Below are 27,942 nucleotides of genomic sequence, written 5' to 3' on the forward strand. Positions count from 1 at the left end.
TTAGTGCTATATTGCAACAGATCTTAAAGGGTAGCGCAAATATCGTCTGCTACGATAAACAAATGGCCGCGAGTAACCTTTATACTTCAGAAGGTCATTAACAACAAAATGCGACCACAGGACTCACCTTGTCCGTCGTTTTCGCTGATCTGTAGGAGACCGGAAGTTTGTTGTAGCCCTCCGAAGACGACTTCCTCATTGGACATGACGTAGATTTGTGATACGGTAGCCATACATTTCAATTTCATGCTACCCTTTTCGAAATGAGCCGTAGTTGTCGTGAACCTGAGACCGAGGCTCGAACTTTCTAGGCCATCATCGTGCAATGTGGTGGCGTAATCTACTTCGTACTCCGGTTTCACCTACAATATCCCGTAAAAGAAAGTAAAATACTCTAGTTTAAGTTTAATTCGAGTTAGTTCCGGTGGAAGTGAGCAATTTGTAGTATGGAGTTTTTACTTCCTTCTTGCAAAAACACCTCATCATTCATATATACATATATATTTTCTCTCACCCTTAAAATTAGCCTTAAAGTCATTTGATAAAGTTAAATTTAAGGAGAAGTGGCCGAGGTAGTTTTCAATATACCCCAACTTCCGTTTTAAAAAATATTTACAATTAAAAATTGTACTACGTAATTATGCGAGCCATTTTCATATTTTCAAGTATGGTATTGTCGAAATAGAACGCTATTACTCCATTTAAGATGGGTATTTACTACTACGAAAATTTGTCATTATTATTTGCTCGTAGTAACGAGCGGCAAAGGCTTAAGTTTAGCGGTCGCGTTACGGGTTAAAATATCGGGTTCTTTTTGCCAGATAATAATTCAGCTTAATGAAGAGAAGGTTTTGCATCCGGGAGTTTGTCCTCCTTAATTTGGCGCCAAAATGAGAGGGAAGGGGTTTTGCGCAATCTGGTTGGGGACTAGGTGTATATACATTTTGGCGGGAAAATGTCTGAAAGGCACTAAATCCCCGCCTAACAAGCGCTTATTCTTCTGTATTTTTGGCGGGAAAGAACTAAAGACGCTCGAGATGTATGCGCGGGATCGAGTCGACGAGCGAGTCGGGGAGAATTACGCTCTAACGATCCTTATTTTTATTTTATTTCTAGATAGTCTTTTTCGTCCTTGTCGTCATTCGCGTTTACGTATGCGTTATACGGTTTTGTTTTCGCGTAGAGTGCGTTTTCAACCGTTCATTCGTGAAATAACGAGAATCTAGCGACGCGTACATTATCTCTCGAAACTCTTTCACAGTTTCACTATCATATGTCCTGTCCTCTTGTGAATTTTTGGCGCCATTAATACCAGAAGCGGATAAACTGGAAGTTTCCTCTTCCAATCTGCCACTTTGAGGAGGAATTTTTGAGAGCCCTTACCGCTCATGAACGTAACATAGCACCCCTGTTTTTGGTTGGGCATAACCTTCAGGGGCCACGTGGTTATAGTTACAAGAACTTCTAACCATGGAGCAAAACCTAGCTGCGAATATAATTCGTATCTTACATACATTGACTTATCCACTTCTGTTGTTAAATACACTCTTGAAACGTTCCCTTTTATCCACTCTGAAAACTTATCCACGAGAAAATGTTGTATTTACATAGAGAAATAAGGCAGCTTTATCCACACTCTTCCCGCTTCTCAAAGCCGAATTCCATGTATGACTTTCTACTACATTGACTCTAATAAATGTGGGAAATCGCTAGCAGATAAGAACCCTAGCTGTTATTATATAATGTAAACTGGTGGTAAGGCCGAAGAATGTCTCATTGTTACGTGCGCCATTTTGTCAACCGAAATTGCCACTTGAGTTTTTTTGACGTCACTCTCCGTATGACTAATTTTACCTTTCGCAAAAGGTTCCCGGAGTTTCCCGGTTAAACCGTTATACATTCACTAAGCACGTGACAATTATAAAAGCGCGCGTAATTTTCATAATTAAAAAGCAAAGGCTTAACACAACAAAGCACGTGAAATTGCAAATCATGAGCACGCGCGAAATAAAAAAAAAAATTCAAACAAGGCTTAACGAATTGGCTAGAAGACTGCAACTTGACTAACCCTAACCTAGCGTCTGTTGTATTAGCGGTAACGAATCTCTACCACTTTATTACGGTATAACTGGTAACAACAAAGCGAGATATAAACTTAGAATAGAACCAATTTTACTTATGATTACGTAGAACAGTGAGAAAAAAATGTATACCCGCAAAGAGACAAATGGGTATCGGAGCTAGTTGCTTCGAATTTGGAATTCCTAAAAGGCCGCTATACGCAACCAGGGCAACCTTTACCCTGGAATTAGTACCTAAAATAAGAGGATTCCAAGGAACCAGGGAGAAAAGAGGGCTAACTTTGGAAGAAGAATAAAAAATGAGTAGAAAGAAAAGATATTTTTTTGCTCTGGCGATGGTGGTCTCTTCTTACCTTCATTAAGACTCGGAGGTTCTACCTATTGAGGCGAGGCACGTATGGAAAACCCCCAATGGATTTTCTTTCTACTCTATACCCTTGTACCTTTTGTTCTTTTATAGATACAGGTAGTAGCAAATTAAACCTTAAAGTTATAATACGATATCTGACCAGGAAACTTATGTAAGATCAGAGAAGCTTCAAACCCAAGTTTATTTACTTTAGGTTAATGTACTTTTGTTCGAAAACAAAAAGAACAGTCTTAAAATAGAAACTGCGAGTTTCAACCTTACCATATTTTTTCTTTCCTATATTATATTAAAATTGTAAATGATCTTCCTTTTTTAGGAGAGAAAATTGCGTTAACTTAATTGAAACGCCCCCCAAGTTCCCCTTTTTTTCCTCTCCTTCATCCCTAAGGAAGGTTTTTTTAGATGAATTTTTTTTTTGAAATTTTTTAAAGCGACGTGAATGGGTAATTTTAACCGCCATAGGCCAACGTCCGTTAATTGCCTAACGTCCACGTAGCTAACCCTTACCTAAACTATTTTTGGATGTCGTCTGCTTAGGATTGACCTAATATTTAATTATACCTCTCTGAGTAGGTATTTGTAACAAAATTTAAACTGGGTCATTCCTATTTTAGAGGCCGTTTTCCATAGTGGTAAATTTTTTAGTAGGATGGTAGTAAAAATAGTAGTATTCCCCCTACATGGAAAAGAAAACCTATGATGGAGAAAATAGTATGAATTGCTACATTGTGCCGACTAACCATAAATTGCCGCCTTTTCCAAAACATTGCTGACTAACCATAAATTGCCGCCTTTTCCAAAATATTACTGACTAACCATAAATTGCCGCCTTTTCCAAAATATTGCTGACTAACAATAAATTGCCGCCTTTTCCAAATTATTTCTGACTAACCATAAATTGCCGCCTTTTCCAAAATATTGCTATATTACTGTCTTTTTCCGTGTAAAGAGGCGCATACTTAGCCTTTCGTGAATAAACAGGAAAAATGAAATGGGGTAATGCACTGGCCTTTTAACAAGGCGTTTTAAGTGTTCTAATTGCGAGGCCAGTACAGAATGAACATGCAAAACGAAATGTTGGAATAATACATTGGCCTTTTAACTAGGGGTCCTAAGAGACCTAATTGCGAGGCCAGTACAGATATGCCCTTAGGTTCAAACGAGATTGGACCAGGTTAGGTTAGGTTAGGTTTGGTTTAGGCGAGGCGGGTGAAATTTCATGTCGGGCCTCTCAAGTAGGCGTTGGTAGTGGCCTACTTGAGAGGCCATTAGAAAATAAACACGCAAAATTAAACTAGGGACAATACATGGGTCTCTTATCTATGTTTTTATCGTCGGCTACTTGCCGTTCGTGAATAAATATTAAAAACGAAATGGAAGTATCACATTGGCCTTTAAACTAGGTGTCCGAAGTGGCCTAATTGCGAGGCCAGTACAGATATGTCCTAACGTTCCAATTAGGTTAGGTTAGGTTAGGTTAGGTTAGGTTTGGTTAGGTTTGGTTAGGATTGGTTAGGTTTGGTTAGGTTTGGTTAGGTTTGGTTAGGTTTGGTTAGGTTAGGTTAGGTTTCGGGCCGCTCATCTTGGCGTCAGTAGTTGCCTACTTGAGAGGCCAGTAGAGAATAAACAAGCGAAGTGGAACCATGGACTATTACACTGGCCGCTCAACTAGGCGTCAGTAGTGGCCTACTTGAGAGGCCAGTAGAGAGAAACAAGCAAAATGGAACCATAGATTATTACACTGGCCGCTCAACTAGGCGTCAGTAGTGGCCTACTTGAGAGGCCAGTAGAGAATAAACAAGCAGAACGGAACCATAGACTATTACACTGGCCTCTCAACTAGGCGTCAGTGGTGGCCTACTTGAGAGGCCAGTAGAGAATAAACAAGCAAAATGGAACCATGGACTATTACACTGGCCGCTCAACTAGGCGTCCGTAGTGGCCTACTTGAGAGGCCAGTAGAGAATAAACAAACAAAATGGAACCATGGACTATTACACTGGCCTCTAAAATAGGCGTCAGTAGTGGCCTACTTGAGAGGCCAGTAGAGAATAAACAAACAAAATGGAACCATGGACTATTACACTGGCCGCTCAACTAGGCGTCAGTAGTGGCCTACTTGAGAGGCCAGTAGAGAATAAACAAGCGAAGTGAAACCATGGACTATTACACTGGCCGCTCAACTAGGCGTCAGTAGTGGCCTACTTGAGAGGCCAGTAGAGAGAAACAAGCAAAATGGAACCATAGATTATTACACTGGCCGCTCAACTAGGCGTCAGTAGTGGCCTACTTGAGAGGCCAGTAGAGAATAAACAAACAAAATGGAACCATGGACTATTACAGTGGCCGCTCAACTAGGCGTCCGTAGTGGCCTACTTGACAGGCCAGTAGAGAATAAACAAACAAAATGGAACCATGGACTATTACACTGGCCTCTAAAATAGGCGTCAGTAGTGGCCTACTTGAGAGGCCAGTAGAGAATAAACAAGCAAACTGGAACCATGGACTATTACACTGGCCGCTCAACTAGGCGTCAGTAGTGGCCTACTTGAGAGGCCAGTAGAGAATAAACAAGCAGAATGGAACCATAGACTATTACACTGGCCTCTCAACTAGGCGTCAGTAGTGGCCTACTTGAGAGGCCAGTAGAGAATAAACAAACAAAATGGAACCATGGACTATTACACTGGCCTCTCAACTAGGCGTCAGTAGTGGCCTACTTGAGAGGCCAGTAGAGAATAAACAAGCGAAGTGAAACCATGGACTATTACACTGGCCGCTCAACTAGGCGTCAGTAGTGGCCTACTTGAGAGGCCAGTAGAGAGAAACAAGCAAAATGGAACCATAGATTATTACACTGGCCGCTCAACTAGGCGTCAGTAGTGGCCTACTTGAGAGGCCAGTAGAGAATAAACAAGCAGAATGGAACCATGGACTATTACACTGGCCGCTCAACTAGGCGTCAGTAGTGGCCTACTTGAGAGGCCAGCAGAGAATAAACAAACAAAATGGAACCATGGACTATTACACTGGCCTCTAAAATAGGCGTCAGTAGTGGCCTACTTGAGAGGCCAGTAGAGAATAAACAAACAAAATGGAACCATGGACTATTACACTGGCCTCTAAAATAGGCGTCAGTAGTGGCCTACTTGAGAGGCCAGTAGAGAATAAACAAGCAAACTGGAACCATGGACTATTACACTGGCCGCTCAACTAGGCGTCAGTAGTGGCCTACTTGAGAGGCCAGTAGAGAATAAACAAGCAGAATGGAACCATAGACTATTACACTGGCCTCTCAACTAGGCGTCAGTGGTGGCCTATTTGAGAGGCCAGTAGAGAATAAACAAGCAAAATGGAACCATGGACTACTACACTGGCCGCTCAACTAGGCGTCAGTAGTGGCCTACTTGAGAGGCCAGTAGAGATGGGGTTTACTGATTTCCGTGTAGAGACAGACGAGACTAGGAGTGACCTCACAATAGGGCGACTATAGACACCTGGTTGAGAGGCCAAGATGTGGGGAAGTTCCCTTTGGTGACATATGTTTCGTTATTTTGAGCGCATTAATAGTACAAAATGAATTTCTTTTGGGAAATTTCGATGAGAACATTAGGTTAAATAATCAAAAACTGTTAAAACAGTAAAATCATACGAAAACGTTGCTTCTGAAATATGCCTAATGAGTATTCAAATAGAGCTGTTCATAGTATTTTCTCCGTCATTGGTCTAGCTTTTTGATCTAGGAAAAATACTACTAAAATACTACTATTTTTACTACTATCCTACTAAAAAAAATCCCACTATCGAAGGCGGCCTCGTAAATAGGAAAGATCCTTTAAACTTAACGAAATTAAACGTAACGCGTTTTCGTTACACGTTTTTCGATTCGTTTCTTAAATTCTCTCTCTCTGATATGTAACTTTCTGAAAATTAGGATTTAATTGAGAAGTTTGTAAGGGCCTCTAAGCCTAGGCCATTTGAAAGTCTTTTATAATTAACTTATAAGAAAACTTTTGAAAAGATGATTTTTCCTTTTTAAGCTATACTAAAGAATTTTTGGGGTAAAATTTTGAACCAATTATCTTATTTTTAGTCTTAAAGTCTATTAAAATATTTGCTCTTAACGCCTACACTCCACCTGTTTCGTTAAATTAAGTATTTATGGATTTTAAGGTCCACAATATACACTGTTCACTTTGAAAACGTTAATGGACGAAACCAATTCTCGCCCAGCAATATGCCTTTCATTATTCCACAATTATACCGTGAATTAAAATTTCGCAAATTTTTGTTAGGATCTTAATTAGAAAATGACCAAATATAAAGGGGGGCCAATTTCCGACATCGCTTGGAGTAACGTGCTGTCCTTTTCTTTGTACTCGATGTCAAGTAACTTGGAAACTTGTAAATAACATAGAAATTGAAAAGTATTTTTGTACATTGTGCATTGGAGAAATCAAATAAGGTAATCTAAATTCGGGAAAAATTTGTACGATATGACCTAACACCGTGTTAATCCTATGGAGATGACTTGAACTCCTTATTTTATATCTCCAAGAATGTATGGAACAGAGCGGGAGAATATTGTACACTCTCTCGTGTATGCATTTAATATTTATGCAAATTTTTTGAACATTAACGGCGAGTTTTATGTGGAAGCACGATTATTCAATATAAATGCACAGGGCCGGTTTGCGCCAACTAGGGACGCGGGAGTATAGGGTCTTACCCTAGCCCTCAGGGTTAATGTTTCTAAACGATTAAACTTTGCCCGGGATTGCACCAAGCACCCCTTTTTCCGATTTAATTTAAAGAAGTTTGCCAAGGCTTAGTTGAACGCTCTCTTTAAAATTATTCGGTAAATACTGAATTGCGAAATGGGGTCAGCTAGAAATTTATTTTTCGATGGTTACCTCGCCATTGGCTAATTGACTATTTATGAGTTGTACTTTATCGTGGAAAGTTTATTTTGAATTTAAGTGTAATATTTATCACTTTTCTTTGAAAGGTTCTGATTTTTGTCTCGTTATATTTAATTTAAGCATTGCATAAATTCATGACCTTAACTATCACTTTCTTCTCAAACTTCAACAAGACATCTTGGCAATATCACTATAACAATCTTTTGTTTTTCTTTTCGTTTTAGACATATCAACTACTGGGTTTTTGGTAATAGAAAACAAAACTACAGTATAGTAGGAAGATTTCCAGAGGTACCCTGTAGGGTAAAAGAAAGAAAGAAGTACTTACGGGAAGTCCATTGATGTACCACGTTAGGACGGCAGCTGGCTTTGATTTGGCCGATGTGCAGTTGATGTTGACCGTATCACCCACCTTGTACTTAGAACGACCACCCAGAATTGTTGGCCCTTGTGATGGCAAAACTAAAACAGCAAGATGGATGGAAGTTAAGCCGCGTATAAAGAAGTTACCAAGAACATCAACAAATACTTACCAAGTACTTGGAGGACTTTCTCGGCTTCTTCCGTAGCGAATGAAGGCGCCTCGGCCGATACTTCGCAACGATACGTCCCTGCCGAATTCAAATCTACCCGTAAAAGGTACGCCGTGAAAGCGTTGGACTTTGTCAACTGTCAAGTAAAACAAACGAAGTTGGGTGAGTGAAAGTTTATGTTTTGGTATTTGTTCGAAGATACGCTTTAGAACGACGTGAAATTCAACCCTACAATTTATAATTACTTTCAAACATCAATGTTGATTTTGGTTACGTAACCACACGTAGCAAAAACTGTTTTCTCGCGAATAATTAAACGCATACCTCGATCTTGACTTGATCCCACAACAATCCACGCGAAACAGCGACACAACAATAACAAGAACAACAACAACCTTCAGTTTAAATTAAAACTTTCTAAGCTAAGCTAAATGCCCATCGCAAAACTTAAGGAATTTAAACATTAACATCGTTAGCAAACCGCTGACGTGATTTCAAGATTTTTGGTATGGTGATATATTTTTACTAAAAGTTTCTTAAGATGGGAAAGTCTGTCTTTTCAACTTGAGCTAATTCCAATAAAGCGCGGGGAAGGGTTGTGATACAACATTTCCTAACCTTAGTCGCATTAGCTCCCGAATGTTTATAGTTTAGGTGTGTAAGATGGATTTTAAAATTGCGTGAAATTAAGTTCTTGGCTCGCGACTTTTGAAGTGTCTGGAATGTTAAGGTTCCGCGTGCCTGTTTTCTTAGCTTTATGATTGGCTTAAATTTAAGTCTAGGGATTCTGTAGGTACCCATCAAGGGTTTGGACGTCGGGCGTTAGCTACTGGACTCGTATCGTTAATCTCTTTGACGTCAAACTTTAATTACATTCCTCGCAGTCTCAATAACCCAAACGCCAAGGCCGGCCTCGGTCTTCCCCTTCTAATATTTTAAAAGTGAATTTTCCTATTTTCCCCGCTTTGTAACTTTGCCCCAACTCTCTCTTTACATATATAAAATGTCGACACCTTCTCACAATGAAATCAGTCCACGTCATTAAATACTAACGATTGATAATGACGTCAAGATTGATTTCGTCATACTATGGATGAAATAATTTTTAAGCTCAATATACTGTAATCACAAATTCCACGTTAACAGAAAATAATTTGGGAAAGATATGAATAAAATATAGCTGTAATCGAAGCAAAAGCTTCAGGGGCCCGCGGACCCCAACTTACGTAATACCATAGCGACCCCTGGAGGGTGAGGAAAAGCCAATATAGAGCTATTTCAGTGGGGGAAAAATTTCGTCTGCTACGAAAATTGGGCCTGCCTTTGGCGGACCAGGGCGGCCATTTTGTGCAGATTTTCTCTATGGGCAAATAGCATTGGTGACGTAGCCATCACCCCCTCTGAAATAGCTCTATAAGAAATAATGTGGTTTTACAGATCAAAGTCGTAAAACTAATCTATCAAAATTAAAGTATACCGTTAGGTAAAGGCAAGAAACCCATTTATATTATTTGTTAAAATAACGTTTCTCTTTTGCTTTGAATTAACTACCGGGTTATTTTAGCAATTGCAAAAAATTATTTCATCTTTTTTTTTCCATCTCTCTAGTTTCCATCCAAAAAAGTAATCTCTTAGAAATTGGATACTTAGCAATATGAAATTTGAAAAATAACAGAAGAATGATTCTTTCTTGATATTTAATCCGCCGTAAAGAGATAGGACTTGCTCATTATATTTTTATCGTTATTAAAGATCAAATATCTTTTTGGCAAAGAAAGAAAAATATAATCTAGCTAACTTCTATGTCTTAAGAAAAAGAATGAAATGGTTTTTACTTATTTAACTATAGACCTAGTAGCGAAGGTTTCGGGACATGCACCTGTGTAAAGATTTTGGTTGAAATATATCGTTATATCGTTTGGTTACGGTTTCTGGGCGCCATTTTACAAAATTGCCGTGGATTCAAACAAAAAGGTCATTTGTTTAGATCGTTAACCAGTTTAATAGTTAGTCAAACTTGAAATCGGGGATCATTTTTTTGTTTGGTTGGTTTTCCTGGCCTCCATTTTTAAAGATGGCGACATACCAAGAACGAACCACATCCATTTTTTATTTTTAGCTTTATATCTAATCCCAAAATTTAACCGTCATCCCATTGGTTCTCTTAAACCTGCGTGAGTGCAACGCGATGACGAAAATTATACACGAGGTATAAAATAGATTTCTTCCCCCCCCCTCTTCTTCCGTCACGTGGGAACTGGATAATCGCGCGTGCGTGCGGCGATGCAGAGAAATTATTCCTTCCTTCTTATTTTATTATATGGTTCCCTGTTATCATTTACATTAGATTGAACTTTTAGATTAAAACTTTTGAAAGAAATAATGTATCTATCAGAGCTAAGGATCTTGGCTTAATCAAGTAATGGATGATGTATATGTTGAAATTCATCTTACTCCTGAAATCTGATCAGAAATTCTAGAAACACTATAAAATTCAGTCGGAAGCATTTGTAATGTATTCCAGTCGGAAACGTAATATTATATGAAGCTTGATTTGATTTAAATTCGAATTATTTTGATTTTAAAAGGACTCCATCAATTTCTAAAATAATCTTCGAGAACTGCGAACTAGAATCCTTATTCTTGTTATTTTAAATGGATTATTTGAAACTTTAATGAGCTTAAAATTAATTAGATTTTCCGAAGGGGTACATGCTGGGAGAAACTAAATTAAAAGGACGTTGTTTCTAGCTAATTAAATTTAGCCAAGTTTTGAAAGTAAAACCTATAGAATTTTTAAGAAGTTTGAAGTAAATAATTGTAGGACTTGAAAAATTATATTGGTTTTAAAAATGCTGGGCTATTGGATTAAATATTTCAAGATACTATTTTCGTTAAAAAAATTTAATTAACAGACCTCTTCAGATCTAGCCTGGCTAATATAAGTTAATTATATTATTATGTATAATATAGTTAATTAAAACCACATCTAAAGAGGGATAACTATATCTATTTAAGTATACTAATTAAGGTATATATCAGTCATTGAAAACATTTGTAAATGCACTTAAGAAAACCTTTTAACTCATCTTAATTAATTTTATTTTTCTTGTGAAGCTCGAATTTTTATTTTTTATTTATTTATTTACTTTTCGATATTGGTTTGGCTCTACGCTAATGATTGTTTTGCTATTTGGGAAAGGGATAAAGGTGATGTTCCCTTTAATATGGATGTGAATCGACTTAGGAAAAGAAGAAAAAAAACACAGGGTTTTCGGAGAATGAACGAAAGAGCAGTGTTTATCTTAGCGGGCAACTTAATTGTTACTTTGCTCGTCGTTCAATTAGCGAATGAATGAATAAGACATGGGATAAGAAAGAACTCCTCAATGAATAGAGCGGGAAGAGGGGGGAGGGGCAAGTAAAAGGCGGGAAAACTCTTAGCTCTTTTAGAGAATTAGGCCTAAGAAACTAAAGGATAAGAGTCTGGGATCGAGAGGCGAGAGGGGCTGAAAATAAGCTCTCTCTTCGGCTGCATCACCGTTCGCGAAAAAGTTAGTGCAAAGACAATCGTACTGTAATAGCGTAGCGTGGCGTGGCGTCTCCCCGCTTTTTCATCTAGACTATCTTTTGTCTCAAAACTAAGGAAAGGCTTAAGTTGACGTCAAATAAAGTCTTTATCATTCTTCCGAGAGAACTACTTTCGATTCATTTATATATATATGATTGTTTTTATCCTCTTTGCTAGAAAACTTTAGTCTTTTAAAGTGACAGACAATAAGGGTATCTCAAGCTCGTCAGTTAGTAAAGTTTATCTCGCTTTTTTAAAAATAGATGATTTACCGTACTGATTTAAGAAAGAGTATATTTACTTACGTCAATTTTTATTCCTGGTGCTGGTAAATATTGAGCCGGCGGCCAATCGTTGGGTACATAGCGGTAAAATTCGACGTCATCCTTGTACCATTTGACAGAATAAAGGGGCTCATCCTGCAAGTCGTATAGACAGGACAGCTCTACTGATTCGCCGACTAACGTGGGAGAAGGAACGTCGACGGATATAAGCCTCAGGGCAACAGCTGGCACTCGCACTAAAAACAAAGAGAAAGAGAAAGAAATTCTCCTCAATTCTTTGAGTGTTTGCTCTTAAAGGGAAAATAAAGTGAAAAGACAGACAGCGCCCAGTATAAATTATATGCCAATATTCTACAGTTTTCTATTTTTCTATAGCACGAGCGATTCGAATCACGTGGTTTTAATTTTATTTTTCTTAAACACGTGCTTCTAAAATAATTCCAGTTTTTTTTTTAATTATTGTAGAAGTAGCGTTACGTCAGAAGTTTCATATTAATATTATTGGATTATACTATGTGAATTTTACATGGAAATTACTTGTTCTATGGGGTTAATTCTCAAAACATCAATATAAGCAGGAGGGTGTGTTTATGGTTAATTCCGATACCGAATACCATTTTGAAAAGGAGGGATAGGAATTATAGAGTTGCCCCCTCCCGAACTAATTAGGGAATACAACGTAATTAATTACTCTTTTGATTCTGTTTCCCTAGCTCTTTCAATCTGTGTTTATTTTGACGTTCCCTTTTCCCGCTTTCTAAATGATTAGAACTATTATTAATATCATAAGTTTATAAGATATGCTCCATAAGTATGACACTACCTATAACTTCGTACTGTGCTAGAGACTTACAGCTCAAGCGAGAATTGACTACACTAGGTTTTGCAGGACTTCCATCTTCCTATTTAGTCTGCATTACTAAGCCTTTGACAGCGCCTCACCAGGCCTCCTTCGCTTTACCTCGAATCTATGACCTACCTCATTCACTTCATGACAAGCTCCAGTTTGTAACCAGTGACAAACTTATGGAACATATCTTATGAACTTATGGTTTATTTTGGTAAGAATACCATAATAGGAGCTGTATCTCTTCCGGTATATATTACGTTCGCTGCATATAATATACTATAGCGTTGCAAAAATTACTGCTCCGCTGTAGTCATATAAAGTCCCACGATTTTTACCAACAAATATGAACTGTGTTGGGTTGGGTTGGGCTGATATTTTGGAATTTTCCCGCACATGGTATGTATAGTAGAAAGCGAAGAAAAATCAGAAAAATCGGCCAGTTGGAACGCCGTTTGTTTTTGAGAGTGCTACGCTATACGCACCGAGGCTCGTTTTGCGAATATTAATGGGCGTGTCGTACCCCTGAAATTTTTCTTCTAGTTTTTTTTTCCGTTTTAGCTTCCTCTATTATTTATCCCAAAAATATATCTACTTCCTACTCTTAACCACTGATATAAACCCGATGGTAGTAGGCATGCTGCATGTATATACTGTTTTTAAAAAAAGGTTTCCCGCGTTTTTTTTCGCGCCATTTATAAGTGGTACTCTATACTTCCACTGCCGTTTCTTGATTGGTCCCCTTTTATTTTACCGGAACTATACGAAGCTTAAACCCACAAACTAACTAACTACCTTTGATGAATTAAATTGGAGTTTGTGAGGACTTTAAAAAAAACATTGCAGGTTCGGAGGAATGGATCGAGGAATAACACTTGTTTTATTTATCCAAGACTGTGAGATTTATAGAGAGCACAAACCTTTTTTTATTATCACTTCTGAGCTGAGAAGAGAGAGAAAGTGGAGAAAAAGAAGGCGAAATTAAGATGGGGCATTCTGTGGCGTTGTACGTTAGTTTTGGCCGGAATTTGGCTCCAATAGGAACCAGACCCAACATGACAACAATACCATTCTCGTTTATTATGGAACCAAAGCCTTAACTCTTTTTATTTGCTGCCAGCTTGGAGAAGGTCAGTTTGTTTCTGGAGTGGTGAAACACGGGAGTTCCTTGCCCATGAATTGACGTACCCCGATTCAAAATTAGGCATAAATTACGCTTTAGATGCGACCTGGTTATAGAAACCAGAACTTTTATTTACGCGGTACCTTCGCTACTAAAATATTTCCTCCTGCACTAAATGATGTCCATGCAACTTTGAAAAACATTCTGGGAATTTTAGAGAGCTATGCTACTCCAGAATCAAACTTTGTTCCTCCAAGAATAAGAGGACCCCCTTTTAATCCCTTGTCCAAAAGCAGACAATTTACACAAAGGAAATCAAACTTATGGAAAGTTAGAACTTTGGAACGTCGATGCTTTTAGTCTACCAAATACGTTTAATCGCAAATTTTTGGGAATTACCCCAGCTCTTTTGTTTAAATAGTAAGGCTTTTAGGGAGCTTAAACGTGTTTTCGAATTGTTCCGAAATATTTTCCTAGAAAATTGAAATGTTTTATTTTTCTTCGACGCTGCGGAGAACGCGGGGATTATTTTAACAGGTGGATTGAAACCCTGGGGTGGATGTATACGTAACAACCGCCTTTTACTGTGTAAACGTCAGGAATATTAGCGCTTAGAAAGTTACAAGCATGGGAAAAATATCTCCTTGAACCAGATGTTCAAATTCATTCCAATGAATAACATATTCATTCTTAACACACTGGCAGGAAAGGAAAGTTATTTTCAATACGTGAAAAAAAGTTTCAAACTAAAAAAAAAATAAATAATCAACTTTTTATTGAGAACGTGGTTTTTGGTTATTTATTTTGTTAGCCGGAACGGAACTCCTTTAACTGTGTTGTTCAGTGGGAATCATCATTCTAACCGGTTTATGGAAGTTATACGAGTACGGATCATTGGGTTGGGAAGTGAGGATACTCTGTAGTGGGTGAAAATCTTCTGTAGTGCCCAGTATGATGTTAACTATTTAAGTCTGGATCTTCTTTGGTTGACTTATCAGCGTTATTTTTTAATATCTGACTTTTCAGGCATTGATCTGGGAATGCGTTTGAAGATTATCATAGATTGCTTAGTTGGTCTTAATAGGCAATGATGGTGCATCACGTGACTGTCGCCTGTACGCTGACCTTATACTGTATCGCGTCACATTCTGTTAATTCTATTTGTCTCTGATTATACTAACCCGGATACGTAACCCCTTAACTTCAATTATTGGTCAAGTGAAGGTTAGGTTACTCGTTCCGAGAATGTAGTAGTAGTACAAGTATCTTCGCGTTACCAACCACCAAAGAACGTAAAAGAAGAAGAAGAAAAAAAGATACTAAGACCTGACATGTTTTATAGTATGTCCTTTGGTTATCGGAGTCTTGAGAAAGCTCTCCAATTACTTTTTCCCCTTCGAAGAAGAGCTCAAGATCTAGCCCCCTTTTTTTCAACTACTCTTGATAATACAGTCTACGTTAAGGCGGAGTAATACGTAATGTTAAACGTAATAGGTACAGGAAGTAGTTTATCTCAAGTGTGATTGAATGTATACCTGCAGTTTCATCGTCGAACTTGCCCAAAATCAAAACCGGGTATACTCCACTTACAATGCGCCCTCTACTATTTGACCTCCAATCACGAGACTGCCAGATAGATCGTAGAGGGGTTTTTTTTAGAGCTCATAGGCTTTAAGATGAGGTAAAAATCATCCGGTTCAAGCAGGTGATCGTCGACTTTGGGTTTTTTTTTTATTCTTACCCCTTCCTCCTCCTTGTAATCGATTTTTTCCTATTATCAAACTAGGATTTAGCCGAGGGTGTAGTTACTCCATTTATCTACTTTTATTCGCGCTTATAACCTGAGGAAAATGGGGACTTTGTATCAAAAAAAAAAGATTGGGGGTGAAATTTATATTTGGTCTTAACCAACGTTTTTCCCATTTTGAGATCGCGGATAGGGCCACTCAAAAAAGGCTCTGGTTCGAAAACAAATAAAAAAATAAAACGGATTTAAAGCTTCATCCCTCAGCCCCCCCCCCTCTATCTTGTTCCTTTAATATAGGTAGTTTTTCAGTTTTTATATCTGAAACATTTTTCTTTTTCCACGAACCACAATCTTTCCAATTTTTTAAACAAACCAAAAACACAAAATAGGTAATATTTTTTTACTTACAGAGTTAGTTTTTCAACAAAATATCTTAAATAAGTTTTAATATCTGACATAAATAATTTGAAGTCGCGTAATCAATTTCTACAAAACAAATTTACCATCTGTCGGCCTAGAAAATGAAAAATTCTATAATTTTGAGCTACCCATTCTCTTCTATGTATATTTCTATACTTGGATCACGTGACCCAATAGATTAAATATGTAATATTTTTACTTCGATTAATGCGCTTTAGGATTTAAAATGGATGGCTCTTGCCATGAATACACACTCATTTTAGATGTAGGCCAAAACAAATATTAGAAAAAGCAATTTTTGGCGAATTCTATCTCAATTTTCTTGACCTAAAATGGATCATTTTTGATCTATAAATAATATACGAAGAATATTTCAAAAAAATATACTAAAGTATCTAGCATCTTTAGGCCTATTTTTTCGAGACCAAGGCTTCGCGTATGGATTGTAAATAACGTAAGAGCACGCGAGATAAACTGAAGATTGGAGTTGGTTGAAATAAATGGAATAAGGGGTTTTTTGTTTTTCATCACGAGATAAAATATATTATGCAAATATTTCGATACAAAAATGGGGTTATTTTTTAAGTTTATTCTATATCTGGATATTAATGGATATATAAAAAATGGCCTAGAATACTACGTAATCAATTCCGTTGATAACTAAGAAGTAGCCGCTGGTTTCACATAATTTTATGATAAACTTTGAAGTGCCGACTTTACAGGGGCAAACATCCTAATGCATTTCCTATGAGCCCCTGTAGAAATGCTAGCCTGCAATACTTCGGTGTATAATGTTTTTAAAAAATTTATATCTTCGTTAATTCTAATCCGATTTTTACGTTTCTGGTCTTAATATGAGGCTAAAATTACGCTTTATACGTTTAGGTAACCTATAAGTTGGGAAAGGTTAAGGCTTAAATGTTGTAGTAACAAATTTGAAAATGTAAAATTATTTTGCTGTGAGATTTGAGAATTCTAATAAATCAAGCTTATATAGTATAAACTTACGCTTTTCGACATAATTTCGAGAATATATATTGGTTATAGGCTAGTTGAGTTGTAAAATTTTTCCTTTGCTTTAAAAACCAGGGGCTTTTCAAGCTGTTTTCGAAGGGAATTTTTAGAGTGGTGATTTTTGCTTTTGGAGCCGCGGTTAATATCCAATTAAGATGGTTGGCAGCGCGAAGAGTTATTAACGCACGAATGCTTCCTATTAAATTAGCAATTAATTAAGGTTTCATTATGCCATCGCCTAGCTCCATTTCGCCGCCTTTTCTAACTCAAAGGATTCTTCAACTTTATTCCATCTCTCATCTCTCAGGGATGCTCTGATGCATTTGCTCTTGGGCCTCTCGCCGTACCATATATACGCTCTTATCCCGGCGTATTCCACCTAAAGAGGTCTTCATCTCTCTCTCTCTCTCTCCCTCCATCCCTCTCTTTACGCGAATATCTCGATCGGTTTAAGGACCGAAGCGAACTGGGCCAAGTCTAACAAGTTTACTGAGAGCGTTGTCAATAGATACATACATTAGTTATCTACTTCTTCTATGGTTTTCCCCCAAATATTTGTACCGACTTTGGTATTTATTCCCTATGTCTATGGGGAGATTCTTCCCGTATCTCGGTGAGTTCCGCCTTCCGGTTTCCATTTGTCTGGAGGATATAGCTTGCTCAATACGAGCGTATCTTTACAGCTCGAGTGTTTTAAAGGAATTATTATGAATTTCGTTTTAATTCACTTCGGTTTGTTTTTGCGCCTCGTTATAAATGGTGCTCTTTATCACGTGAGACCATCCGTATTCACTAATCACTTGACATTACTCTATCAATTGATACAGCTCGTGAAATTTTAGAAGTTCAAAAACAGAGGCTTTATAGGGAGTATTTTAGCGCATTCACAAATCACTTGTCATAACAAATTGTTAGAAGCCTGCTTTTTATAAAGTTTTCCTCTTTGATTTTTCACGGCGGGGGTGCTTACAAACAATTAAGAGATAATCTTTCCATCCTTACAACTCAAAATCGCCGATAGATTTGTTACAAATTCGATATATGCTAAAAATAGACTAGACTGATGTGTACATATTCTATTCCATTGTTGTCAATTGCACTGGGAAAGTTTTCTGTATACCTAGCCTTATTTGTTTTGTTTCCTAAAATAGATTTCAACCCTCGTTACAAACACCTCGTATTCCAAAAATGGGTGTGAATTTAAAATGTATTTACATGAATAATGAATGAACTAGGAATTTCCAACCTGACCTTTTTTGTCTATTTCAACCCCGCTTTGAAAATAAAATAGGGTTCAACAGGTTTTTCGCGCAAATGTTTACTCTTTCTAAAATTGGATTCAGTTACAGATACATTATTCATGGTCTAAAGATATTATTTCTTGGATATTTAAATTTCTAATTCATAATAACTTCATAGACAAAGAATATATAGACTAATTCAATGTAAGTCTCGTCTAGTTTCCATATCTGCCTTTATTTTCACTATCATTTTAATATTGGCGTTAAGCTGGTGAAAGGCAGCGGACAATTTGGCACGCGTATTGAATTGAAAAATGTCATATTACTGACCTTGAGTGAGGAAGCAGATGAGGAATAAGGGCAAGAGTAAAACGGGGGGACGACTGGGGTGTGACGTTAATTGCGGACGCCAAAGGTGAAAGGTCATTAGTACGGATTTCCATCGTACTCCTGTCCCTCTGATAATAACGTCATCGTCCACGTGACCCCGCCTTTCTTTAACCGATTCGTCTTGCTCCGAATTAGATTCCATCGAAAATAATGGAATAGTTGCCGTGCAGTGTACGGAACTCCTACGAAAAAATAAAATCAATCAATCATATAAAACAACACCATTTTTCCCCCCCGGGTCTTCATCCGCGTGAATTTATTAATTTTCTTCATTTATCACACGACAATTCAACCAACCGTGAGAGAGAAAGATAAAAAATTATTCCCGTTTTGCAAGTCTAGCTAACTTGACCGACAATATGTCAGTCAGTTTCGGTCATGAAGTCAAACCCCTTTTTATTGATTCAATACTCTTTAAAAATTTAAGACGATAGCGGTGGAAATCATTTCTTACAACCGGTGATTTTTGAGCTAATATTTGGCTTCGTGCCCCAATTTTTGATGGACAAATGAGTGTTAGCTTAAAGGGAGCATAAAGCGTGAAGTTGATTTTTATACGGTTAGAATAAAAATACGCCCCCCCCCCTGCCCAATAAAATGTTCCTTGATATTTCGTTGATCTCCCTTTAAATACGCAGAAAGGGTTAGCTATTTGAAATCGTGCGAGTGATTTGTACCTACCTCATTAATAGTTTTTGCGATATAATCGATCTGAATCGTTTAGGGGTTTTCTTTTTTGGTCTCCGATAGCTTTTTATAGTCCAGTAGAGTACAGTTGACCTCGAGGTTACTTAGGGTCGCTCTTCTTCGTGTCCATTTGCAGCTGGTAAAGGTTGGTTGAGAAGAGAGAGAGAGAGTGAGAGAGAGGGTTTCTTCCTCCTTCGAAAGTCCACGCTCGTCACATGTCCGGTCCGATTTATTAGGGTGTGGGAGCTTCCAGATCTCTCTAGCTTTCCCCAACGCCGCTGCCGCCGCGTTTGCGTTAAGCTTGACCGGGTCCGCGGTCCCGGGTCGTCAGCTCTGTACGTCCGGAATATAGGCGGGAAAGTCACCCGCCTTCGTTAAGAGGCGTGGTCAGTCCTAAAAACGTCGACGTTACTGCAAAAATAGAACCAAAATCCCGAAACCTTTAATCAAATTGCCCACCACCAAAAATTTGGTAAAAAAAATTTAAGTTAAGAATAATTTCAAATTACGATTACGATTTCATTATCATACCGTGGGAATGTTACGTTTAAGGCATTTAACTGGACTCCCGTTATAGTGGTACGTGAGGGTTACTGGGTATGTCTACATTTTTACGTGGTTTTTGGATAGATCCATTTAGAAGCGAACGTAAAACATTATTACACGTCTAAAAGGCGGTAAAACCTGCAGGAAAAACCTTCCCGCCAATTCCCCTCCCACGTGCTCTGGTAAATCCACGTGAAAGTTACAGCTACAACTAAAGTTATATAAGAGCTTCCATTAGCCACGCGACAAAATCCTATTAATAAAACTTAGGCCCGTGTCAGTTCCGCCAAGCCTGTTCATTACTCCAGAGACGTTTTTTTTTTCATATATACTCGACTAGAAATAAACTGGTAACTCAAGCTTTTCCTTTTCCTCATTGGTAGACGAATAAAAAACTTAAGGAAGGACATGTTCTGAAAATAATTTCTCCGGTATTCAGTGTTTTTGTAGCGTAGATCTTAGAGTGAGTAATTTAATTTACTATCCTATATTTTGCGATTTATTTTGAATTACTTCCCCTAAACGGTCCTCTCTTTTTATTTAAAACTTTCGGAAGCGATTATTCGATGCCATTTTTATGACATTCGTGACTTTTAGCGCCGTTCGAGGGGCTTATCACTATACTAGGATTGATTCAAGAGGGTATAGGACATGGTGTGTACACCGGGTTACTGCATGGCCCCTCCGTATCGTTGGACAAATAAGTAGACATATCCGGTATGGATATCACGTAAAACAATTACCGTTAAGCCTTGGCTTCGAACTTGTACACATACGCGCGCCTTACAATTTTAAAAATTTATTTACAGCCCGGGAATTTTTTTTTTTTCAAAAAATAACCTTTATATATACCAACGCAATTTCTCTCTGCGCCCTCGATATAACTTAGGAGATACTAAATAATCACGCTTCGGCACACGCGGCAAAATTCTAGTCCATATTTTAAATTTTTAATTACATCGTTTTCATCGTTAAGATAATAAAATTCATTTTTCTTCCCCAAAACCTCGGTTGGCTGAGATACGATTTAGTCTGCCGCTTCTCTCGTGCCTTAACCCCTTCCCCCTCACCAAGGGAAGGGTTAAAGGGAGAATGAAACGAACGCGATAAGTATAAAGGGTGTTATAGAAAGGGTGGTATTTGTGTCCCTTGTGGCAAAGTATCATCAAACATGATCGACTCAAAATCCCCTTATACTTCGGTCGTACCATCCTTTCTTTAACATTCTATTTTATTCCATTATCCCTTTAGATACACCCAAACTGAAAGTCTCCCTTAATCAAACCATGCAGTAAACGCGTATTTTCTGGCCCCAATTTTTGATGATATATATTTGAAAGAGCTATAGTCTGACATTTATAGAAACCTTCACGAAGCTGAAAACGTGCGATTCATATTAAAAACGTTTTGGTATCAAGCTCTTCATATTTATCTATAAGGTCTTTTGAAAAGAAAAAAAAAGAGTCATTTCTACAACGAAATATTTTCTAAAAATAAATAAAACCTCATTAAAAATTGGAGATATGAAAGAAGTACTTGATTTTAAACATTCTTGAAAGAACCCACCGTTTTATCCCCGTTGAAATATAAATAGAAATTGATGGAAAAAAATTAAAAGAGAACGGGTTAAAGAAGCGATATACAGCTAGGGTGTTTCTGATAAGTCTGCCATAAATTAAGGGGGATTTTCTTTGGGAAATCAATTTGGAGTCAAAAATGTAACTTCTATCTCCATTTTTGCCACATGGGCCACTGTTTTCGAGTTATGATTTGATTAGTGTTTTAGGGACGATCCCTTAAATTTAATTAAGAAACTGAAACACTATGATTGCTAATTTTATTAAGGGGTCATCCCTAAAACATTCAATCGAATCATAACTCTAAAACAGTGTCCCTTGTGGCAAACAAAATGGAGATAGAAGTTACATTTTCCACTCAAAATTGATTTCCCAAATGTATGCCAGACTTACCAGAGAGCCAGGCCATTTCAACTAATAAGATGTAAGATATTTTAAGTAATTTTCCTTTGACCTTACTATTTGTGTCCTCAGTATAATTAATATTGTACCATGTGACGCGTCGTATACTTATAATAATAATAATAATGAACAGTGATCCATATGGCGGCAGAGGATATTAGGCCGATATCTTTAATAATCTTAGGAAGTATAGATAACCATGCAGGCTTTCCTTTGATACCATAGATCTTCCTTTTCTGCATCCCGCGCTTTAATCTATTTATTTTGCTTCACTCCATTTATTATTTGATCTACGATTTCTATCTTTTCTCTCTATTATACGGCGCGGAGTTAGCGAGCGACCTCTCGTCTTCCGGGATCTAGTTTTCCAAATTTTCCAATTCCGCTCGTTACAAATTTACCCTTCTAACTCGATCCTCTACGATTCGCTGGTTTGTCTTAAACAGAAAATATTCGCTCCTTGGTGTTGTAATAATAACTCGAAAGAAATTTTGTTTTAATTTTCGCTTTGAAATTGAAACGAGCACGAAAAGGAACGTTTCTAGTGCAATATTGTAATTCAATTTAGAATTCGTGTTAAAAGATCTAAGGGTTTCTTTGTTTGAATATTTATGATTATTTTAACAACAAGGGTAAATTTAGAAAAACGGAATGTGAAGCAGTTAGCGGAGAGTGTGGGGGGCGATGTAGGGTTCGTGTTACCTCTGACCCAGCAACGAAATTTACTGCCCCCTCGCGATAATACAATTTTTAACTCATCCTCAGATGAAATTGGACTCAAAAGCCGAACTAAGTTCTATTTTCGTCTTTTAGAAAAATTAAGAAAAGATAAGGTAATATTAAACTAAAGCTCTGATTGGTCTCCAGCCAAATAAGCTAGAGAGATTGAAAGAAAACAAACCAGGCTTAGCTCCTGCAGTAGTGAATCACTTACTTTATTTTTCCATTTGTTTTAGGTAAAAATTAATTTAGTTCATCTTATTATTGATTTTTCTTCAACGGAAGATGCTTCTAATTTGGGTAAATTCAATTCTTTATTTCTGATTTTTGAAGAGCAAATTGGAAAATTGGCGGTATTTTGTTTGCAAAATTTTAAACAGATACGTGGGTGTGTTAATGACAGTACGTAGCATATATTCACTAGGGACATAAAAGCTATTACAGACAAAGTTTAATATTAGTTAAGTAAATATCCTAACTGAGTGACAATCAATTAAGACCACTAACTAACTAACGTAGTTTGAAATAATGGTTAAGTGTAGATACGTCGTTTTTACTCTGCAAAACTCGCTGCATGGAAAAGCCAATTTATTAAGTAACTTAGCCTCTAACAGTCGACCTCCAACTTAATATCCAGGGTTGTTATATTAACATCTCTCTATCGCGTTCTTGGTTCAAATGAAGCGTCGTTACCCTGACGTTAAAATTAGTGCCTTAGTTGGCGCGAGCGGGAATTAAGATGACTTTAGTCCAACAAATCGCTAAACCGGACGGCGTTGACGAGCCCGGCAACTCTATGGGTTTCTAGGCGGGGGAGGGATGTTGGGGTCTTTATGGGTATGTCTCGCGCTAAATTAAACCCTGTAGCCGAGTATCACAGCTCGACTCGACTCGGAATCGCAAAGTAACGGAGTACCGAGCTATCCCGGACATCCAATGGTGTAAGTTTTGTCCTGAAATGACCATCATTAATTAGTTCCGTTTCGTAAAACAAAAGACTAGGGGGAAGTTATGACCCGACCGTTGATAAGTTTTGGGCGCAATTTTCTATATTACAAGGATATAATGTTACCCGTAATTCTTATTGGCCAAGGATGCCTTCTTATAGTTTGTAATCAATAAGCCATAACCTTAGGGTTGGGTTGGGTTTTGTATCATTCGCTAATCACGTGACATTACTAACTGTAAAAGCTCGCGCGCGATTTCAAATTAAGAAACAAAGGCTTAAGGAATAGTAATGTATTCGCAAAGCACGTGGCGTTGCGAATCGTTACGCGCGTGAAAAACCAAATTGCATTGCAAGTCCAGTTAGAATCTTACTATCACTTACGCTTAGTACTAAGGCAGTGTTCGTATTCGTTTTGATGAAAATTTCCAATGTAATATCGCTTTTTAAAATAACAACTGGCGTTTCTGTTTATTAATCAAAACTGGAAACACGTATATACATCTAATCTCCCTTCCAATATATGTATCAAAATTTCGACTGCAACAATAACAGTTCTCGTGTATAAAGTTGTCCGAAATTATGAACAACCTAAGGGGAAATTCCATATAGTCACCCGAAATTCACCTCGCCTTATTTGTGAATATATTTATATCTATATTGTATATTTTAAACTTAAAGGGATCGTTGTGTTTAATTTAGACTAGTATTAAATACTTGAAAATTTCTAGCCCAATATGTTAGGTAAGTTGTTATTTTAAAATCGAATATATTTCAAAATTTGTAAATCAAAGATTATGCTTAAACTGAATTTTGGATCAAGATATTTATTTATTGATTGATTTATATGCTACTATCCCTAAAATTGTTGGTTAGTCAGTCCTACGTGAAGCTGTACTCGGTGTAATCCCACCTTGTTTCTTCCGAAAACACGATTTTGAACTCTCCAGGGCAGGACGAAAGTCGAAATTGCAAATATAGGCCTATATCAAATTTAATTAACTTAGTCCAACTTGCTTTGTAAATTGAATCTTATTTCTTACCTAGGTATGTTAAATATATTTTTTAAACCATATTAACAATGTCTTAGCACAGACTATATTCACTCCGGTGCAGTACACTTCGGCTAATGAACTTTAGTAAATTAGCGAAAAGCCTTGGTTCATTAAGGATCTTCTATTGTATTTAATTGATCCGCCTTAAATCCCGCTAATATGGTATAATTTAGAGTGCTTGTTTAGCCTTAGGTTTAGCCTGATGTGCCTTATACGGGGAAGACATTCAAAGAGCTGAAGTTATAATGATAATAGCCTGACAACAATGTCCTCTATATCAAAGCCTGTCTATTTCAATTGAATAACATACACGTAAGTTTGAAGAATTTCCCTATGAAACTCCCCTGGAGTGAAAATCTCTTCAAAGTTTGGATACAAATCCCCTTTGTCTTTCGCCGAAGTTTAATATTTTTCCGAACCTAGTTATCGTATAGACCATAAGTTCATAAGATATGTTACCACCATAAGTTTGTTACTGACTACAAACTGGAGCTTGTCATGAAGTGAATGAGGTAGGTCATAGATTCGAGGTAAAGCGACGCCTGCCTTAGGCGCTGTCAAAGGCTTAATACAAACAAAATAGGACTAGATTGACTGCAAAATTAACCACCGAGTGTAGTACTTCAATTCTCGCTTGTCGTTCTCGAACTAGTTATCTCGAGCTGTCTCTAGTATAGATACTTATGGAACATATCTTATAAACTTATGTGTAGATGGCGAGCGATTTGCTTTTCCTAGCACGATCTGGGGCACTCCCCACTGCGGCTAGATTGTCAGAAATTTTCACGGAAGATCCAACTTGTCCGCGATGTGGTGCCGCATGGGAAGATGTGGCGCATATTGTAATGGAGTGTCCCGCGTTCGACCACTTCCGTGTAAATGTTCCCCCAACTATGAGCCCCACCCTGAGGATGAAACTGGGGTTTGAGACGGCAACCCGAAAGGACGCTGTGGCGTCGACCAAACTATTACTCAAAGAGTGGAACACTATGCGCCTGACTTCTCAAGCTAACGCGTGAAGAAAGCCCTGTTATTTATACATTTATTTATACATTTATTTCTATTTTATTTGAACTTATATAATTTTGTTAAAAAGCTGTACATTATACTACTTGTGAGCAATTACTTGCTCCTCCCTGATTTAAAAGGGATTCACCTATGTGAAAAGTTAATAAATATTCATTCATTCATTCATTATTGAAGTTATTGAACTCAAAGTAAACCGTAACTCATTCGGAATAATTACATAATTACTCCTCCCCTTTTAATTGCGTGACGTAGTTTATGAACGGTCCCTTTTATAGTTACCTACGATTTCAAGGAGCGATACTAACATTAAATATTTTTATAAATTACCTAAGAACTTGACGTAGGCGAAGAACCTGTACGGAAACGTCTAGACTTAAGGTCTTTAAAATTTTTACGCGAGAAAAATACCACGTACTTTTAATAAAAGATTTCACTTTCAAATTAGGCCTAGGCTTAACAAAATGAACGTGAAAAACAGTTGTTTTCGTACACGGCTTTCGTTCTTAAACTTTCTATGACATTGGTACAGTAACAAATTACGGGTCAGCGTAAGTTCTGAGAGAGAGAGAAGTTTAATTCCCAAAGCGTTTGTAATATTGTAGAGTAAATATATATATATATATATATTGCGTTCCAGTTAACATACACGTTTTATACATTCAAAAAAGGGGGAAAACAGGCCTTGAATAATCGTACCGCATTTATTTGTCTTCTGTGTCCTTAAGGGGTTTTACGCAAAACTAAATTGATATTTACATATCCTTCCGCGAGTTTTCTTGCTCTTCCTTATTCTTAATCGCGTTAGAGGCTCTACGTTTCGTCCCATTTCGAATGGAATATTCAAAGTTTTGAATTTAACCAAAACGCAACTGGACTATATACTTAACTGTATTCTCCGTTTAGTATCAACTAAAGGTACTCAAAACGAAACGATGTTGAAAGAGTACACGGTATACATTTTTAAAAATTTAAAACCCCAGAAATTGAATTTGCCCCCTAAAATTATAGTCATTTCGCATTCGAGTTATTTTTTATTTTTTATTTTCATTTTTTAAATTTGTCGAGAGCTTGGAGTGAAATAAGGGGTTTTACAGAGCCAAGAGAAAATAGTTCTCTAAAAAAATAATATTTTGTTCCTTCCCAGCTTTAAATCGCAGGAGTTATTGTATTTTTGCTAATAATATTGCAATTTTTGGCTACATGTTTACAGGGTTGCAGGTTTATTTTTTGGGTAATTTAGAATCAGAGAGAATAAATATTTAGGAGTGGAAAGTGGCACAAAAATTGTTGCCCTTTTTAGAGCTGATCTTCAATGCAGTACAAAGGAGGCTTTATGGTTGATCTCTTCCTTATTAAGCATCGTTATATTTAATTTAAAAGTATTTAAAAAATAGTTTCTTAAAAAGAACATCATGCTGGCAGCGTCGGTTCCAAAAACTAGGCCAATTTAGTGTTTAATGTCTGCAATCATAATTGCTAAACTCTTCCCTGCTTCAACTCTCTCTTAAAACACCCTGGCAGCATAACTAATAGTTTATAGTTTACTTATTCATATGAAAATGCAGTAAATTCATGAATATATGGCTATTCAGGACATGAAAAAATTATTTTCTTAGTATATATGCTCTATATAGCACGAGCCTTCTTAAAGACGTCGCCAGGGAAATCAAGGGAAACTGGCCCGTGGAATTTTTCTTTTCTGGCTTGTCTATATAGGCTAGCTATCTCTTGCAATATATATATATGTGTACCCTCTTTCTCTTTGCAATGCTAGATAGATGGAGCTTGTTTGTATCATTGAAGATTTCTAACATAGCCACTAGAGATATAAACATACGTACAATCTAAATCCGCTGTTTTGATTTTTTTTTTGGGGGGGGTGCAATCTAAACGTGGAATACCCAACAACAATACGAAAAACTATGGAATCAAATGGCGTAATCAAGGTTTTTGATACGAATATTTAAAAATTTAGGCTGTGTGCTGTATTCATACTCGAGTTTTCCCTTAAACTACGCTTCAATGTCGTCTGCTTGAAATCGGTTTAAGACTGAACGTTGATTGGATATGTTCATTCCAAAGATAGGGCTACGAGTTACCACGAGCTCTTTTGTTTCAAGTCATACCATATCTAACATCAAGCTGGTCAAACACCAGTCTCTAATTTACCCGGCGACTTTCGAAAATGGGCTATTACACAATTGATTGTCATCTGTGATATCACTTTGTTATTTTTTTTTAAATATGCTTTTGGGTTTACTCGAAGGCCAGGCACTATCTTTGGATGGCATCCTTTGCCAATTGGTTTGGTGGCTATCTGGAAATGTATAAAAAAAAGGGTTATAGGAAAAAATGGGGGCAAGACATCGCCCGCCTGTTTACCAGGTTCTATAGAAATAGATAGGTTATATTAAGCCTTGTCCGAACATGGATGACC

General features: G+C 37.3%; 1 protein-coding gene and 1 long non-coding RNA gene across 4 annotated transcripts in view; one reads left to right on the forward strand and one right to left on the reverse strand.

Moving 5' to 3' along the window:
* Positions 1–7,913, forward strand: part of LOC149705009 (uncharacterized) — a 59,720-nt gene extending 51,807 nt beyond the window's left edge. The window contains exon 4 of the long non-coding RNA XR_016381492.1: positions 7,598–7,913. This is a non-coding gene — a long non-coding RNA (uncharacterized LOC149705009). The remainder of the gene's footprint in view (positions 1–7,597) is intronic.
* The window catches only part of LOC149705010 (uncharacterized), a 43,835-nt gene that overhangs the window by 2,170 nt on the left and 13,723 nt on the right, over positions 1–27,942 (reverse strand). For all 3 annotated transcript variants that reach the window (XR_016381491.1, XM_089865165.1, XM_089865164.1), the window contains exons 2-7: positions 19,225–19,641; positions 18,484–18,725; positions 11,783–11,997; positions 7,907–8,042; positions 7,702–7,835; positions 128–362 (exon numbers count right to left, since the gene is read on the reverse strand). Coding sequence is in view for 2 of the 3 variants with exons in the window: in XM_089865165.1 (XP_089721291.1) it covers positions 128–362; positions 7,702–7,835; positions 7,907–8,042; positions 11,783–11,997; positions 18,484–18,725; positions 19,225–19,229 (967 nt within the window). In the remaining variant the exon portion in view is untranslated. The remainder of the gene's footprint in view (positions 1–127; positions 363–7,701; positions 7,836–7,906; positions 8,043–11,782; positions 11,998–18,483; positions 18,726–19,224; positions 19,642–27,942) is intronic.

This window comes from Phalangium opilio, unplaced genomic scaffold (assembly GCF_054372755.1).
Source record: "Phalangium opilio isolate 3A_F unplaced genomic scaffold, DU_Popi_V2 ptg000014l_1, whole genome shotgun sequence".
In the NCBI taxonomy this organism is placed as follows: domain Eukaryota; kingdom Metazoa; phylum Arthropoda; class Arachnida; order Opiliones; family Phalangiidae; genus Phalangium; species Phalangium opilio.